The sequence below is a fragment of the Salmo salar genome, chromosome ssa24 (genome assembly GCF_905237065.1).
Source record: "Salmo salar chromosome ssa24, Ssal_v3.1, whole genome shotgun sequence".
NCBI lineage: Eukaryota > Metazoa > Chordata > Actinopteri > Salmoniformes > Salmonidae > Salmo > Salmo salar.
In genome coordinates this window covers 33,909,403-33,928,640 of record NC_059465.1, presented here as the reverse complement: position 1 = coordinate 33,928,640, position 19,238 = coordinate 33,909,403, and the positions used below count along the sequence as shown (strand labels likewise).

General features: G+C 45.9%; 1 protein-coding gene across 1 annotated transcript in view; it reads right to left on the bottom strand.

Moving 5' to 3' along the window:
* LOC106585748 (multiple C2 and transmembrane domain-containing protein 1) overlaps positions 1–19,238 on the bottom strand; it is a 146,414-nt gene that overhangs the window by 45,307 nt on the left and 81,869 nt on the right. Inside the window, exon 14 of the mRNA XM_045707019.1 lies at positions 8,152–8,268. Within this exon, the coding sequence (XP_045562975.1) occupies positions 8,152–8,268 (117 nt within the window). The remainder of the gene's footprint in view (positions 1–8,151; positions 8,269–19,238) is intronic.

The following is a 19,238-nucleotide window of genomic DNA, read 5'->3' as shown; positions in this document are numbered from 1 at the left end:
CTGCCTGCCGTCCTGTACCTTTGCCCCACCACTCTGGATAATCGACCCCTGCCTGCCTTGACCTGTTGTTTGCCTGCCCCTGTTACTGTAATACACATTGTTACTTCAACACAGTCTGCACTTGGGTCTTACCTGAAACGTTATACACTGTTTGTTAAGGGCTTGTAAGTAAGCACTTCAAGGTAAGGTCTACACTTGTTGTATTCGGTGCATGTGACAAATAAAGTTTGATTTGATTTGTTCCTGACCTGCTGAGATACAGTCTTTCTTTCTCTCTCCACCCCAAGGACTCTTGGGGCATGGCCTTCCAGGCTATGATTTCTCTCTGTTATACTCTGACCATGCTTAGAACAATGCCTTGTAATGCTTGTTCATGTTATTTTTTAACTTAAACTTTATGCCTTGTATTTAGAATCCATTCTCAGACATTTCTTCACTGCATATTATTGGCTAATTGCTTAGTCTTATCATGAGTCGCATGTGAGGTATTTATAATATCATACATGGTAAATATTACTACACAATGTGATAGAATCAACAACCATAGAGGAAGCACAAAAAAGAGATCGTGGATTTTTCCAAACACAGCCTTTACTACAGTACACAGCACACTATCATACTGTAGGCCCCATGCTATCTAAAACAGAGCTATCAATTATAGATAGGCATGACCCACAGAGACAGAGGGAATGATAGTCATTCCCCTGTTTTCTACTCCTCCTCCTGTCTAGCCTGTGGTAAAGAGAACAGCCTTGTTCACCAGTACGAGAGTGTGTAAAATGTATAAATAAAAGGAAAGACATGTCATCTCATCAGCCCTGAAGATTTCCACAGCTAAACGCTGCGTCTCCGGAAGACATCAATTACCAGCGCCACGCTGATGAATTCAGCGCCCCCCCCCAATTCTGTAATGACGAAGACTGTTTGTTTATCGTATCATTCAGCTGTTTATCCCCTTATCACATCGTCTGAATTACTATCATTACAACCCAACGCTTCAAAGACTCACTGATGACAGGATTGTGGAACGCTCACACAGCCTGCAACGCGCTTCAATCCAACACTTTACCAAAGGGGAAATTAACATAGTCAAAGCGTTCAAATATTCTGAACGGTACAGGTTATACTCACAGATTACAGAGGGTACATGTATATATACAAATATTCAGGTGAAATATGTCAAATACAGAGCTCGGTGAAACGTCTAAATAAAGTATAGACCATTTAGTGTGGAGTGGTGCTTGTGCACACATGCTCTGGAGGGCATGAGTCCTGCAGGGTTTATGTGTGTCTGGCTTGTTTAAAACCAGTTTATAGGGTCAGGGCCATGGCAAGCCATTTCCTCTGTTCAGTCATTAAGCCCCAGTAGGCTTCACATCCTGACACCTGTGTGCCCTAAAGGAGCAGGGAGCAGGCAGAGATATGGATGTACAGTAGGAAACTACAGCAGACGTTTACTAGGCCTGCTGGCTGGGGGGAGGAGAGTGAATAGTAACACTACAGTGGATGTGTGTACGCCGGACTAACACTCAGGGCTTGGATGGGTCGATGAACCTAAACACACACACACGCACAAGGATAAACACACACACGCACAGGGATAAACACTCACACACATATACACAGGGATAAACACACACACACTAGACAAGATGCAAACGCAATCCCCCTCTCTTCCTCCGAACCCCACCAAGTCTCCTTCTCTCCCCTACCGTCAGGCTGGCTGAAGAAAATCCACTATCTCTGCTCTCTTTCTACTAACCTTTCGAATGATAGCCGCTAGGGGAATGACAGTCGCTAGGGGAATGACAGCCGCTAGGGGAATGACAGCCGCTAGGGGAATTGACAGCCGCTAGGGGAATTGACAGCCGCTAGGGGAATGACAGCCGCTAGGGGAATGACAGCCGCTAGGGGAATGACAGCCGCTAGGGGAATGACAGCCGCTAGGGGAATTGACAGCCGCTAGGGGAATGACAGCCGCTAGGGGGAATGACAGCCGCTAGGGGAATGACAGCCGCTAGGGGAATGACAGCCGCTAGGGGAATGACAGCCGCTAGGGGAATGACAGCCGCTAGGGGAATTGACAGCCGCTAGGGGAATGACAGCCGCTAGGGGAATGACAGCCGCTAGGGGAATGACAGCCGCTAGGGGAATTGACAGCCGCTAGGGGAATGACAGCCGCTAGGGGAATGACAGCCGCTAGGGGAATGACAGCCGCTAGGGGAATGACAGCCGCTAGGGGAATGACAGCCGCTAGGGGAATGACAGCCACTAGGGGAATTGACACCAAGACAGACATCTCGACGAACATGAAGGTAAACTCTCCTTTTTTCTCTCATCTCTTCCCCCCTCTCCTCCTCCTGGTTTTCCTCCTTGATATGTGAGAGGGTTTTAACCTCTCCAGCAGCTGGGGTTTTCCCCTCTGCAGGCCTTGCTTGGTATGCTGTGTGTGTGTGTGTGTGTGTGTGTGTGTGTGTGTGTGTGTGTGTGTGTGTGTGTGTGTGTGTGTGTGTGTGTGTGTGTGTGTGTGTGTGTCTGTGGTTTGTAGGTTTTGACTCTGGAGAAGATGGGCAATCAGAGGGGAGGGCTGGAAGACTGATAAGGAGTGTAGGCAGGCAGAGTCTATCTGACCCGACCCTTCACAAGCTGCAGAGCCCTGTCCCTCACAGGGAGGCCTTCTGTCTGGACTGACTCAGCCCTGGCTCACCCAGCAGGGGGCAGGGAGGGGTGAGGTTGGCTGCTATTATTGATCACACAAACCAGTCCAAGTGCCAATCATTATCATGACAACATTCAACAGCGATACACAGAATATGCACTCACTTTCATTTCAGCTGTGTTGGCATACACATGTCAGCATTGAGTCAGTCAGAACAATGCAAAGAGAACCAACCTCTGAGTTTTGTTCAAACAAGACTGGGAAAGACTTTGTTTGTATGATTGTTTCTTGGAGAGGGCTGGTCTGTATGGTAGAGAGAGGGCTGGTCTGTGTGGTAGAGAGAGGGCTGGTCTGTGTGGTAGAGAGAGGGCTGGTCTGTGTGGTAGAGAGAGGGCTGGTCTGTGTGGTAGAGAGAGGGCTGGTCTGTTGGTAGAGAGAGGGCTGGTCTGTGTGGTAGAGAGAGGGCTGGTCTGTGTGGTAGAGAGAGGGCTGGTCTGTATGGTAGAGAGAGGGCTGGTCTGTATGGTAGAGAGAGGGCTGGTCTGTGTGGTAGAGAGAGGGCTGGTCTGTTGGTAGAGAGAGGGCTGGTCTGTTGGTAGAGAGAGGGCTGGTCTGTGTGGTAGAGAGAGGGCTGGTCTGTGTGGTAGAGAGAGGGCTGGTCTGTGTGGTAGAGAGAGGGCTGGTCTGTGTGGTAGAGTGAGGGCTGGTCTGTGTGGTAGAGAGAGGGCTGGTCTGTGTGGTAGAGAGAGGCAGGCGCCTGACTGAAGAAAGCAGGTGTCACAGAGTGGGTAGAGGAAGCGCTGAAGCCCTGGGCTAGTGACTGAATGCCCACACACCCCACACCCACACCCCACACAGACACACCCACACACCCACCCACACACACACACACACACACACACACACACACACACACACACACACACACACACACACACACACACACACACACACACACACACACACACACAACCCAAACAGTCAGAGAGAGCAGCAACAGAACAACATCAAAGACTGCTGCAGAACACGGAGCGGGAGAGCTGACACTGTTAACAACGACGGGTACAGAGGTTCACAAGGATGAAGAGGAGGAGGCTGGGAGACTGGCGCGGCGTTCTCACCCCGCCAACAACACCGTCTGCCTGCCAGCGAAGAGGAGAGGAGCCGAGGCGGCACGGGGGAAATTAACGGGGCACAAACGCTCCCAGTCAAAAGTGACATGACCTTTTGATTTTGTCACCGACTGCCATGTCTACCTCTGCACTGAGGAGAACCTGCCAGGCACAGCAGACGCCCTCTCTCCCTCTCTCCCTCTCTCCTTTTTGTCTAGCTCTCTGTTTTTGGGGCAGGGCACTGTGGAGGTTTTCCTTTGGTTTGAGTGAAGATAAGCGGGGCCAGGCTGCCTCTCATCCTTCTCCTCTTCATCAAAATATGGGCTGGCCGGTGGGTGAGAGGCAGAGAGAGAGAGAGCGGCAGAGAGGCAGAGAGAGACAGAGAAGAGAGAGAGAGAGAGAGAGAGAGAGAGAGAGACAGAGAGAGAGAGAGAGAGAGAGAGAGAGAGAGAGAGAGAGAGATCACCGGTATGTTTCTGCACCATGACAGCTCATGCTATAATGAACACCTCCACAACATCTGGTAAAGAGTTTTCCGGGCTAGTGGCTCGACAGTGCCGGTCGGTCTTCCAAGGACGGTCATCCAGGCCTACAGCTTTTCCATTGCAGCTGAGCTGTCACCCGCTTGACTGAGCCCAGCCACCCGGCAACCCGCCCCAGCAATAACCCAGAGACAGAACCCACCAAACGGTTCCACGTTTCCAGGATGGGAAATGGGTGACTTCACACTTTAGAGGTAATAGTGATGTTAGTGATGGTGGTGGTAGTGGTGCTGGTGGTAGTGGTGCTGGTAATATTGGTGCTGGTTGTAGTGGTACTGGTGTTGGTAAGTGTGGTGCTGGTATAAGTGGTGCTGGTGGTATTGGTGCTGGTATTTGTGGTGCTGGTGGTAATGGTGCTGGTATTAGTGGTACTGGTAGAATTGGTGCTGGTGCAGGTGGTAGTGGTGCTGGCAGGGGTGCTGGCGGTACTGGTGGTAGTGGTGCTGGTCGTTGTGGTGCTGGTGATATTGGTGCTGGTAGTATTGGTGCTGCTTAGAGTGGTGCTGGTGGTAGTGGTGCTGGTGTTATTGGTGCTGGTAGTATTGGTGCTGGTTAGAGTGGTGCTGGTAGTATTGGTGCTGGTGGTAGTGATGCTGGTGATATTGGTGCTGGTAGTATTGGTGCTGGTTAGAGTGGTGCTGGTATTAAAAAAGCAAAGGGCCAGTTTGTAAGCTTGAACAGCTTTCCATTTTTAAGTAACTACGAGTTCCATACTTTTCAACTGCAATGCGAATGGCAAACAATGATGCTGTGGCATTGGTCAGACTAACTGTCTGTAGCTGTAATGATGTCTTAAGACCTTGTCTCCACAACTTTAATCTCTCCCTCCACCTCTCCTGTCATAGCTCACATGGCCCAGCAGTGCCTACTATGTTAATCATAACTTTCCTCCATAACAAGCCACACACCTCCTTGGAGAGGGTCACACACAGGTCACCTAATGGTGCAACAGTTGACAGACATGATAACAGGGTTAGAGGTCAGAGGACGACAGTTTAAAAGCAGGGGTCAGTGACATTGTTGCTACACCAGCCTTTAATAGCTGGTCTAAGGTCAGCTTTTCTGTTCAGCACGTCAACTGGTCAAGGTTCAGGCATGGCTAGGGAGAATTGACCTAAGAGCACCAGTGACCCTGAGGTGAAAATTACAGCATGTAGAAATACAGTGACTGTTTGCCCCCCCTACAGAATGGGTAACACTGACTCAAAACAAACAGACACACCAGTTGTTGTATGCATGAAGAGCTGTCTGTCTGTCTGTCTGTCTGTCTGCCTGCCTGCCTGCCTGCCTGCCTGCCTGCCTGCCTGCCTGCCTGCCTGCCTGCCTGCCTGCCTGCCTGCCTGCCTGCCTGCCTGCCTGCCTGACTGACTGACTGACTGACTGACTGACTGACTGACTGACTGACAGTGTGAAGACAGCGGCCGAGCCCAGGTGGGAGATGCAGGGTGATAAACTCCTAGAATGACCCTTACAACATGTCACAGCTCCTCAACCATCACAAAGAGAGGAAAGGAGGAGGTGGGGCAGCCTCATCACATTCAGTTTCACCTATCCTCAGCAACTAATATCACACGCCAAGACAAGAGACTGCTGATTTTCTACAGAGGACATATTTTGTGCCAGCTATAGTGCATGTTCCCTCAGTGCAACTATCTCAGAAGTAAGGTGGGGATAAATGTTAAACAATTAAACAAATGTTCCTGTACATACAGTACACTCCCTATATAACAAACAAGCACACACACTAACAAATGCCCACACACACACACTCATGCAGACACAAGCACAAAGACACGTGCATGCCCACACACACACACATTTTTTTAAATTTACATTTTAGTCATTTAGCAGACGCTCTTATCCAGAGCGACTTACAGTAGTGAATGCATAGATTTCATACATTTTTTTTTCTGTGCTGGCCCCCCGTGGGAATCGAACCCACAACCCTGGTGTTGCAAACACCATGCTCTACCAACTGAGACACACACACACACACACACACACACACACACACACACACACACACACACACACACACACACACACACACACACACACACACACACACACACACACACACACACACACACACACACACACACACACACACACACACACACACACACACACACACACACACACACACACACACACACACACACACACACACACACACACACACACACACACACACACACACACACAGACTCCATCCCCGGAGTTGATAATGAACAAACTTCCCTTCTTTTAGGGACTGTGTGTGAGTGGAGTGGAGTGCTGTGGCTCATCGTGGAATTGAGGCTAGATCAGTGGCTTGGACTAATTGGAAGCAGACCTGTGTGTTTGTTTACTGTGGCGGAGAGCGGACCCCCCCAGCTCCACTATTAACCCTCCACCATCTAGTCCCTCCAGCCCCCCTGTCCCCCCAGCCCCACCATTACTGCTATGGAGGTAAATAAATAATGAAATCCTTTTTTTTGTGTCTAATGTTTTTGGTCAAGCAATGCCGCCATCTACAGGGGGACATGTACAGAGCATTGACACAGAGGCCGAAACGCAGAAATACACTAGCAACTATGCTCCATGATGTGCATACTGTTATGTATGTCTCCTTTCCATTTTTAAGAGATACCTTCCACTAGCTTCCGTTGAAAAATACATTTATTGGTTGCTATTAATTGTGACCCAGCTACAACGTCTGCACTGGCAAAACACATCTACTGTATGCCTGAAAAACACATCTATGCCTGAAAAACACATCTATGGCAGAAAAACACATATATGGCTGAAAAACACATATATGCCTGAAAAACACATCTATGGCTGCTTTTCCTCTCCATCTGCCATGAGTGTTGCTGTAGAAAACATGAAATAACGTCCAATAAATTCCTAATTCTCTGGTAATACTAAAACTAGTAGATTCACAGCAACATTCATTAAATCCTGCTCTATATATTTCCAATTCAAGGCCATGAGAAATTCATTCTACTTGTTTTCATTGTTTTAACGGCTATCTGTTCTAAATCCCGCATATTCTTGTTAACTGCACACTCATGAAAAATGAGGTAATATATTTTGAGGGGGAAATGCAGACTCTTCCCTGTGCATTCTAAGGTAGTCTGGAAACACACTTATTAAAATGAATCACTTCATTGTTCACGCTCGCACCACTCTCTCACGACTCTCCAGGTGCACCTCGGCAATGATTAAAACATGTCCACTTCTCCGTGACATTGCTTTGACACTGTTTAATTGGAATAAGAGATAAAAAATACATGAATTAAATAAATATACAACCAGGTAAGTGGCATAACGTTGCTCAAGGTGACAAGCTATTATGTCCTCTCTTTGCCTCAAAATATGCAAAGGAAGAATTTGGGAGCGATTCTTCAAAGTTCAAGGCACTTGGCATGTCTCATTCAGAAACGCAGTAGACAGAATTTCCCTCAGTGTCTATTTCTTGGTTGTATTATTTTGGGATTATTTTAATTATTCAATTCTTCTTTACTATATCCAGAGGGAACGTGCCAATTAAATAAGTCCACTCCTTAGTCCTTTCCTGTTACCTCCAAGTTTACAGAATTTTTTTACAAATGATTTTGTTTAAATGCATTTACAATAATGGTCTCTAAGAACAAACACATTGTATATTTTCTATGTAGGGGTTTTGTATCTATTGTCATTAGTAAATGTGTCATTATATTTATGATTAAATCCATATCTATTGAAATGAGATGAAATAAATGATTGACAGAAATGTGTGTGAGACGTAAACGCTTGCCGTATGGGACAATTAAGGGGGCAGAACAGCGTAGGGATACATGACAGGGACACTCACCACATCTTGCCTGGTGTCCTTCCCCGAAGAGATGAGGATATAGTTCCAGGCCAGCGGCAGCAACAGAACCAGAGGAATCATGTAGAGTTCAAAGTTCCACACCACCAGAACAAAGACCTGCACAGAGAGAGAGAGAGAGAGAGAGAGAGAGAAAATTCAATTGAATTGAGAGAGAGAGAGAGAGAGAGAGAGAGAGAGAGAGAGAGAGAGAGAGAGAATTGAAGATCGATAGAGAGAAAAACTTAGGAACTTATGTAGCAGAGACCTGCAATGACACTTGCACACACAATCACATAATACACATAAACATGAAAGCAATACCACACACAGACCCATACGTAAGATACTATGACAGCTAATGCAACAGAAGAATGACTTAAATGGACGGCCATGGTGACAAAACAGGACCCCTGAACCCTGGGCTGGGACAGGGCCATCTTCATCTGAGGATGAGGAAGATGAGTATTGGCAGTCACAACGTTCCCTCTCCACGCCAATCATCCATCATCCACAGGCCTGAGGTCACTTTCTGTTTCAAGCACAATTAGTTCAAATGACCTTCACCCTCAACCCAGCACCTGACCAGCCACACCATGAGCCGCTAACCCTGTCACCCCACTCCAAGATGCCCATAACCCTGTCACCCCAGCTCCAAATACCCCTATTCCACTTCCATAGTCAGCTGTTCCATTGCTCCCCTCTCTACACCTTAACTCTCATCCTAACAAAAAAAAAGCATAATTCCAGAACTGAGCGCCCCCAAACCTGCGTAGTACCGAGTCTTTTGCAACCCGAACATAAATTAGCACGATCCTTTGAAAATGAAATGCTTAAGGAGACATAATTCACAAACACTAAATGGTTGATAGTCCACTTTTGTGAAAGTATAGATAAAGTACAGATAAAATAGATGACCTATTTCTCTTTATATCTCATAATTTCACAAAATGTTAAATACGTCCTCCGACATTGCTATTTTTGATGAAGAAGATCAATGTAGAAAAGACATAACTGAAATGTGAAAAAAATGCAATCCATGTAAATATATGTTATACATGAACATATTTTCCGACAATGCATATTAATCAAACTCAAGGATGCAAACGTTCATTATTTCAAGTCCATAGAAAAAGTCTTGAAATATGGGATGGGAGAAATGGGTTTTCAAAATTAATTACATCTGCAACAAATGCATTTCTAATAGATCGCTATAGTTTTAAAGGTAAACTTTCACTGACAATGAAAATATGTTTTTAAAACACTAAACAGCTGTGGTCACACCTTGTATAGTCAATGATGATATATGCATGATAAAGCTATACGTTTGGTTGAATAAAGTACATTTGAATCCAGGAAAGTGCTGATGATGAGAGATGTTAGCCTCTCATGGAGCAGCTGAGGAGTTGGTGGATACATAGTGGATGTGTACGTCCTCACCTTCTCTGTCCTCCGTATTAACAGACTATAGGACTTGATGAAAAAAAGCTTCAACATCTTCCCCCCTACTGACCAACAAAGCCAATCCCTGTCCTCCTGCTGCCTCCCTCTACAACCCCTGCCCTAACACTAGTGTACTGGATCAGGTGTGTTGTACTATACTGGACTCTCTTTCTCTCCCCGTGGATCATCATCCTACACCTTAAAGCCCCAGAACCCAATGCACACATGCTCACGCATGCCAGGCGCACACACCTAGAAATTCATGTATAATTTAGCACCACAGCTAAGATATAAAAAAAAATTATACCTCTTTCTCTGTCTTTAATAAAGGTCTGTTAAGGGAATTGGAAGAATAATCTTCAATAATTCATGAGTGCTTACTAGCAAAATCCAGTACCTGTCTTAATATTTCAATATCTTTACGTGAGCTGACACCAACCTGGCTGAGTGAGAGCTGACACTATACTGGCTGGGTGAGAGCTGACACTATACTAGCTTAGTGAGAACTGACACCATACTGGCTGAGTGAGAGCTGACACCATACTAGCTGAGTGAGAGCTGACACCATACTAGCTTAGTGAGAGCTGACACCATACTGGCTGAGTGAGAGCTGACACCATACTAGCTGAGTGAGAGCTGACACCATACTAGCTGAGTGAGAGCTGACACCATACTGGCTGAGTGTGAGCTGACACCATACTGGCTGAGTGTGAGCTGACACCGTACTAGCTGAGTGAGAGCTGACACTATACTGGCTGAGTGTGAGCTGACACCATACTAGCTGAGTGAGAGCTGACACCATACTAGCTGAGTGAGAGCTGACACTATACTGGCTGAGTGAGAGCTGACACTATACTGGCTGAGTGTGAGCTGACGCTATAATGGCTGAGTGTGAGCTGACACTATACTGGCTGAATGTGAGCTGACACCGTACTGGCTGAGTGTGAGCTGACACCGTACTAGCTGAGTGAGAGCTGACACTATACTGGCTGAGTGTGAGCTGACACCATACTGGCTGAGTGTGAGCTGACACTATACTGGCTGAGTGTGAGCTGACACTATACTGGCTGAGTGTGAGCTGACACTATACTGGCTGAGTGTGAGCTGACACTATACTAGCTTAGTGAGAGCTGCCACCATACTGGCTGAGTGAGAGCTGACACCATACTAGCTGAGTGAGAGCTGACACCATACTAGCTGAGTGAGAGCTGACACCATACTAGCTTAGTGAGAGCTGACACCATACTGGCTGAGTGAGAGCTGACACCATACTAGCTGAGTGAGAGCTGACACCATACTGGCTGAGTGAGAGCTGACACCATACTAGCTGAGTGAGAGCTGACACCATACTGGCTGAGTGTGAGCTGACACCATACTGGCTGAGTGTGAGCTGACACCGTACTAGCTGAGTGAGAGCTGACACTATACTGGCTGAGTGTGAGCTGACACCATACTAGCTGAGTGAGAGCTGACACTATACTGGCTGAGTGTGAGCTGACACTATAATGGCTGAGTGAGAGCTGACACTATACTGGCTGAGTGAGAGCTGACACCATACTAGCTGAGTGAGAGCTGACACTATACTGGCTGAGTGTGAGCTGACACCATACTGGCTGAGTGAGAGCTGACACCATACTGGCTGAGTGTGAGCTGACACTATACTGGCTGAGTGTGAGCTGACACTATACTGGCTCAGTGTGAGCTGACACCATACTAGCTGAGTGAGAGCTGACACTATACTGGCTGAGTGTGAGCTGACACTATACTGGCTGAGTGTGAGCTGACACCATACTAGCTGAGTGAGAGCTGACGCTATACTGGCTGAGTGTGAGCTGACACTATACTGGCAGAGTGAGAGCTGACACTATACTGGCAGAGTGAGAGCTGACACTATACTGGCTGAGTGTGAGCTGACACTATACTGGCAGAGTGAGAGCTGACACTATACTGGCTGAGTGTGAGCTGACACTATACTGGCAGAGTGAGAGCTGACACTATACTGGCTGGGTGAGAGCTGACACTATACTGGCTGAGTGAGAGCTGACACCATACTTGCTGAGTGAGAGCTGACACCATACCGGCTGAGTGAGATCTGACACCATACTGGCTGAGTGAGAACTGACACCATACTGGCTGAGTGTGAGCTGACACCATACTGGCTGAGTGAGAGCTGACACTATACTGGCTGAGTGTGAGCTGACACCATACTGGCTGAGTGTGAGCTGACACTATACTGGCTGAGTGTGAGCTGACACTATACTGGCTGAGTGAGAGCTGACACCATACTGGCTAGGTGAGTGCTCAGCATTCTATGGCGTTCTCTCTCTAGCACTCCCGCTCTAGACACAGTCTAACGCCAGAACATAAATGGAACCGCACTCACTCACTCATCTACTGTACCGTACCACCACACAGATAAACAATGATTCCTCTGGTCTATTTACACTGAAGCACTGCAGGCCATATCAAACTGAGCCCTGTGTATTTCAGCAAACAGACCATATCATACTGAGCCCTGTGTATTTAAGCAAAACAGGAAAAATGTACTTCCAAAACAAATACAATTTAGTTCTATTTTGTCTATAGACTTTACCAAAATATACATATATTTTGGCTTTACCAAAATATACAGTACCAGTCAAAAGTTTGGACACACACACCACACACCATGGTGTGTCAGTCCATGGTTTTTCCTTTATTTTTACTATTTTCTACATTGTAGAATAAGAGTGAAGACATCAAAACTATGAAATAACACATATGGAATTATGTAGTAACCAAAAAAGTGTTAAACAAATCAAAATATATTTTATATATGACATTCTTCAAAGTAGCCACGCTTTGCCTTGATGAAAGCTTTGCACACTCTTGGCATTCGCTCAACCAGCTTCATGAGGTAGTTACCTGGAATGCATTTCAATTAACAGGTGTGCCTTGTTAAAAGTTAATTTGTGGAATTTCTTTCCTTCTTAATGCATTTGAGCCAATCAGTTGTGTTGTGACAAGGTAGGGGAGGTATACAGAAAATAGCCCTATTTGGTAAAAGACCAAGTCCATAAAAGTTCAAATAAGCAAAGAGAAATGACAGTCAATCATTACTTGAAGACATGAAGGTCAGTCAATGTGTAAAATTTCAACAACTTTGAAAGTGCAGTCGCAAAAACCATCAAACGCTATGATGAAACTGGCTCTCATGAGGACCGCAACAGGAAAGGAAGACCAAGAGTTACCTCTGCTGCAGAGGATAAGTTCATGAGAGTTACCAGCCTCAGAAATTGCAGCCCAAATAAATGCTTCACAGAGTTCAAGTAACAGACACATCTCAACATCAACTGTTCAGAGGAGACTGCGTGAATCGGGCCTTCATGGTCAAATTGCTGCAAAGAAACAACTACTAAAAGACACAAATAAGAAGAAGAGACTTGCTTGGGCCAAGAAATATGAGCAATGGACAATAGACAGGTGGAAATCTGTCCTTTGGTCTGACGAGTCCAAAATTGAGATTTATGGTTCCTGTGTCTTTGTGAGACGCAAAGTAGGTGAATGGATGATCTCCGCATGTGTGGTTCCCACCGTGAAGCATGGAGGAGGAGGTGTGATGGTGTGGGGGTGCTTTGCTGGTGACACTGTCTGTGATTTATTTAGAATTCAAGGCACACTTAACCAGCATGGCTACCACAACATTCTGCAGAAAAGCACCATCCCATCTGGTTTGCGCTTAGTGGGACTATCATTTGTTTATCAACAAGACAATGAACCAAAACACACCTTCAGGCTGTGTAAGAGCTATTTGATCAAGTGCTGCATCAGATGACCTGGCCTCCACAATCACCCGACATCAACCCAATTGAGATTAATTGGACCGCAGAGTGAAGGAAAAGCGGCCAACAAGTGCTCAGCACATGTAGGGATTCCTTCAAGATTGTTCGACACGGTTTCCTGCTGAGGCTGGTTGAGAGAATGCCAACAGTGTGCAAAGCTGTCATCAAGGCAAAGGGTGGCTACTTTAAAGAATCTCAAATATAAAATATATTTTGATTTGTTTAAAACTTTTTTGGTTACTACATGATTCCGTGTTATTTCATAGTTTTGATGTCTTCACTCCTATTCTGCAATGTTGAAATCAGTAAAAATAAAGACAAACCCTGGAACGAGTAGGTGTGTGTGTGTGTGTGTGTGTGTGTGTGTGTGTGTGTGTGTGTGTGTGTGTGTGTGTGTGTGGTGTGTGTGCGTCTCTGGTGTGTGGTATGTGAGTGTGTGCGTATCTGGTGTGTGGTGTGTTTGTGTGTGTGCGTCTCTGGTGTGTGTGTGTGTCCCTGGTGTGTGTGTCTGTGTGTGTGTGTGTGTGTGTATCTGGTGTGTGGTGTGTTTGTGTGTGTGCGTCTCTGGTGTGTGTGTGTGTCCCTGGTGTGTGGTGTGTGTGTGTGTGCGTCTCTGGTGTGTGGTGTGTGTGTCTGTGTGTGTGTGTGCGTCTCTGGTGTGTGTGTGTCTCTGGTGTGTGTGTGTGTGTGTGTGTGTGTGTGTGTGTGTGTGTGTGTGTGTGTGTGTGTGTGTGTGTGTGTGTGTGTGTGTGTGTGTGTGTGTGTGTGTGTGTGTGTGTGCGTCTCTGGTGTGTGGTGTGTGTGTGTGCATGTGTGTGCATGTGTGGTGTGTCTGTCTGTGTCCGTCTAGTTTCCCTCTGCCTGGGGTTATTTAACCTGTCGTCCACCTCATCCCTCCCTATTTAGTTATTCTAGCTCTGGGTGAGGCTGTGACTGACAGCTGGAGGAACCCGACACCCCGGCCCATCAGAGGCCAAGCCTGCCCCGTCTCACAGCCCCTCGCCTCGGCTGGGGAGAGAAGACTGCAGCGCCGGGACCTTTCCCCAGGACCAGGAGACCCCCCCCATCGCTTCCCTACTGAGACTCTCTCTGCCTGGGGAGGAAGGAGAGGGAATCAGCCATGGAGGTCTGTGACCGGAGAAAGGAAAAAAACTTTTTCAGAATCTCAGGTGTGTGGCTATACGGTGTATGTGCTTTTGTGTGTGTGTGTGTGTGTGTGTGTGTGTGTGTGTGTGTGTGTGTGTGTGTGTGTGTGTGTGTGTGTAAACACATGTATTTTCAGAGCTACCCACACACAGCTCACAGGCTGGTGTTTTGAGCGGCAGTGCTAGACTTAGAGACACACAGCTTGCTCCATCCCTTCCTTAACTTCTGTTTTGACATCCTCCTGATTGTGAGAACTCAACCAACCTCACATGGTATAGATTGTGTGTGTGTGTGTGTGTGTGTGTGTGTGTGTGTGTGTGTGTGTGTGTGTGCATTTGCGTGTGTGTGCCTGTGCGTGTGCATGCATGTTTGCATTCCAAACATGCAGCTGTTTAAGGCACTGCATCGCAGTGCTGGAGGTGTCACTGCAGACCCTGGTTTGATCCTGGGCTGTATCACAACCGTCCGTGATCGGGAGTCCCATAGGGCGGCGCACAATTGGCCCAGCGTCGTCCGGGTTAGGTGAGGGTTTGGCCGGGGTAGGCCGTCATTGTAAATAAGAATTTGTTCTTAACTGACTTGCCTAATTAAATAAAGGTTATATATATATATATTAAATCACATAAACCCCCTCTAGTTTATTCCTGGTAGTATAGGTATAAGATAGAAGAAAATAGAATACAATGCTAAGGATCATCTCCTATTTGTCGCACACTGAAAGGAGAGCAATCCAGTGTTTCCTTTATCTACTAAACTCACCCTCAACATGGCATCAGTGTAAGATGCTATTAAGTCATTTATTTGATTTACGTTAACAAATGATATATGGATTAAAATTATTTTCAAATTATTTTTCATGTGAAAGAATGTCAAAATGGAAGCTGTATCAGCTTTAGCATCAAGTCAATGATGGCATCTCAGAGTATATGGTCTACCTAATAGATATTTGGGTTGTTTCCAAATGAAAGCAAACCGGCCATAAAAAAATAGCACTGAATACAAAATAAGGTAAGAAAATGTACTTCAATTAAAAACTTTTGAAAATACTTTTTAGGTACCTACCTCCATTGCATGATTATTGTTTTATAAGAGAATATGTTTACATTGAACATGATATAAAACATTCCATGTGCATTTGTAAAAAGCAATAAAGCAAACTTGAAGTATTCAAAAAAACATTTGGTTATTTCTACAAACTACTAGACAGTGGAAACATACAGTGAACAGATATTCATGTTAAACTCTCAATGATTATTTCATTTATATGTAGTCAATCCATATATATAAAATTTGAACACAATGAATAATATTCATAACTTAAAAAAGGCATTCCCTTATCAAAAGCACAGAAGGCACAGATTTAGGAATATAATCCGATCAGGAACAGATGAGTGTTTCATTCATCTATTACATTTTGATGAAGGTGGAAGATTGGGGCTTTATAGTTTTGGCATTATGTGGTTTACTAAACAGTGCTCCGCTGCTCGGCTTTACGGCTCGGATATGGAGCTCTTGGGGAACGTATGAAGTGCTTTGGAGTACATTGAGCGTGTACTAGTCTAACTCCCCTCGCCAGAAGTCAACAGACGTTTGGATTTCAGAGTTAAGTTGGCTTTATCTTTACTACATGGATATCCATCCAGATACTAGCCGTCCGCTACCAGATAGCAAATAAAGAACAAGTCATGTTCTGACAGGAAGCCTGTACATGTCCTATTTGGCTGGACAGGACAGTCCCATTCTGTGGTACTAGACTGCCCCCTGCTGGGGAGACAAAGAGCTGTTTTATGTTTAGTAAGAAGAAGTTGGACATCACATCCAAAACATAGAACCAAATATGTCCATAACAACAAGCAATCTGTAATAGACACTTAACCAAAGACACCCACAAATGGTCAAAGTGTCCTGTAATAGCAACCGTGTCCATGAATGAGAATAAAACAGAGATAATTGATTAACACATTCCCATCTGCAGATGTCCTTCTGTCTATGAAAATTAAACCCCAGACCCCACAGTGTCCTCTGAATCAACATGTCATTGTATTTCACTTTCCCTCATTTTTTCAGTTAGAAAGGTAGTAAAACATTTATAGTTGATCTGTTTCAAGCTGTCCATTGCTCTAGGGCAAAAACTCAGGAGAGGGCTCCCGAGTGGCGCAGCAGTCTAAGGCACTGCATCTCAGTACAAGAGGCATCACAACAGTCTCTGGTTTGATTCCAGTATCACATCCGTCCGTGATTGGGCGGCACACAATTGGCCCAGGTTGTCCGGGTTTGGCCGGGGTAGGCCCTCATTGTAAATAAGAATTTGTTAACTGACTTGCCTAAATAAATAAAAGTAAAATAAATGCACACTTCTGATGGTAAAAGTTAGCTAGCTTTCTCACGTGGAGTCAAAGGAGCAATTTACATGGACCTGGAGAGGAGTGTGTGTGCATAGGTTCTTCTCTTTTTTTATTTTGATCTAAATGCAAAGCAGGTGATAGGTGCTCCAGTTTCCTGCAGAAGTAACTCCCTTGTCTGGGGCTCTCCCACTGATAAGAGTCCTACTTCTCCACAAATAAAAGAGCCTGGTATCATTTCCACTGCCTTCCAAACAACCCCCGTCTCCTACCCTCCTCACCCTTCTGGGCATCACAAAGCCTGCTCTATTTGCTCCCAATTCAAGGCCCAATTGCATATAAAGTTACAGCAAATTTGTTTGGAGGAAGAGTTGCTGAGGCCTGCGGTCCCTGGAGCAATAACAGCCTTGTCTTTCAGGGGCCGCGGGGAGATCTGGCATGAGCCACTAAACAGAACTCAACACCACCAACCCCCACAATGGCCCCAGCTCACAGGCAGAGAGGGAAGGGGGGATGAGAGTGGTGGAGAGAGGAGAAACAAGGAGGGGATGGGGATGGGGGCTGGGTCTCAGCTTGCAGGTGTTCAGGTAGAGAGGAAGCAGAAGCTTACCCCCCACCCAACCCCCCCCACACCACCCGTGGCGTGGGATGGGAGGTAACTCCAGCCCAGCCCACTGTGCCAGTATTGCAACAGTGGCTGGTTCTCTGCCGGGGCTGGGTGGGGGTGCTCTGGTGGTGTGTGATGGGGGGGCTCAGTTACCTCACACACACACGTCTCTAATCGCAGTTGGCGCTAATGGATGAGGCGCACAGATACGGGGAGAAGGAGAGCGGAAGAACAATCTGGAGGCAGTAAGAAAGGGTTTGTACCTGTTAGCTCACTAGACTGGATCTGTCTGCACACTAATCTAACACAGAGAGGGATTACATTACTGTGTGTTGTGTGTGTGTGTGTGTGTGTGTGTGTGTAAGAGGTTATAGTGGTTAGGTTTAGGGTTAGGAGTTAGCTTTGGGCTAGAGTTACAGGTTAAGGTTAGGGTTATGGTAAGTGTTAAGGTTAGGGTTATAGTATGGGTTAGGGCTGTAAAAAAATTACACATTGGAAATAATTAACAAAAAACAGAGCAAACTAGAATGCTGACAACTGTGACAAAATAAAGGAAATCTTTGACTATGTACAGACTCAGTGAGTATAGCCTTGCTATTGAGGTGGGCACTGAGCTGCACTTCCTATTTGCACATTGTTACACATAGTGAGAGAGAGAGAGAGAGAGAGAGAGAGAGAGAGAGAGAGAGAGAGAGAGAGAGAGAGAGAGAGAGAGAGAGAGAGAGAGAGAGAGAGAGAGAGAGAGACAAGAAGGGAGCCATATCTCATGTCCCTCTGGGGACACCGCCATAAAGTTAAACACCTTCCACCAGGAATCTGAGAATGTAAAGAACACCTTTCTTTAACCCACTAGTTACAGCGTCTTCAAACTGCAGTGCTAAATGCTAACACAGACAGGCAGAATGCTCATATCAATATTTCACACACATATTAACCTGTGTAATAATCGGACAAAGTGGTGTTTGGGTCAGGTGTGGTGATAGCCGAGCGTATGCGTCTTCAGATTGAACACACAGCAGCATGCCATGCTATACCACAGGGTGTAAAGACTATGCTAAAGTCCAGTTTGTACTAGGGCTGGGAATTGCAAGGGATTATCACGATACTTAGGTGTCGATACAATATGTATTGCGATTAGATACTGTGATTTTAATGCGATTTTTTTTGTTCCAAACATATTGCTCACCATATATTTTTCTGCTGCAGAGAGACAAGACAGCCATGGCAAAACATGTCAGTTCACTATTTAAAAAAAAAAAGAGGAAAACAAGTTATGGCCTGAAAAATACCGGAGTTTTGGCATAGGTACAGCCGACTAACGGTAGCTAACGCTACCTACAGTAGAAAATGTATTTAATATCGGCCCCAAAATAAGATTGTGGTATGGCAACAATGACAACACACCATGTTGACAGCATACAGGAAGAGAACCCTCATGAAAAGACACACAGACCACTTCATAAAAATCCCCCCCAATAGACCCCCAAAAGTGCTTCTAGAAATCAGATTGTAAACCATTGATGCCAGGGGCTCAATCTGATGTCAGTAATGTCAGAGTCCAAAGCAGCTGTCTGCTCAGGGCCCAATTGAGGAAATCCATGTAACAACTGTTCAGCACACAGAGGATCACAATCCTCCGCCTTGTAGAGGGCAGAGTAGAAATCCACGGCATGTTGGCGCATCTCACCGTCATCCGTGGTCACCTTCCCATCAAGGAGACGAAGGCAGACA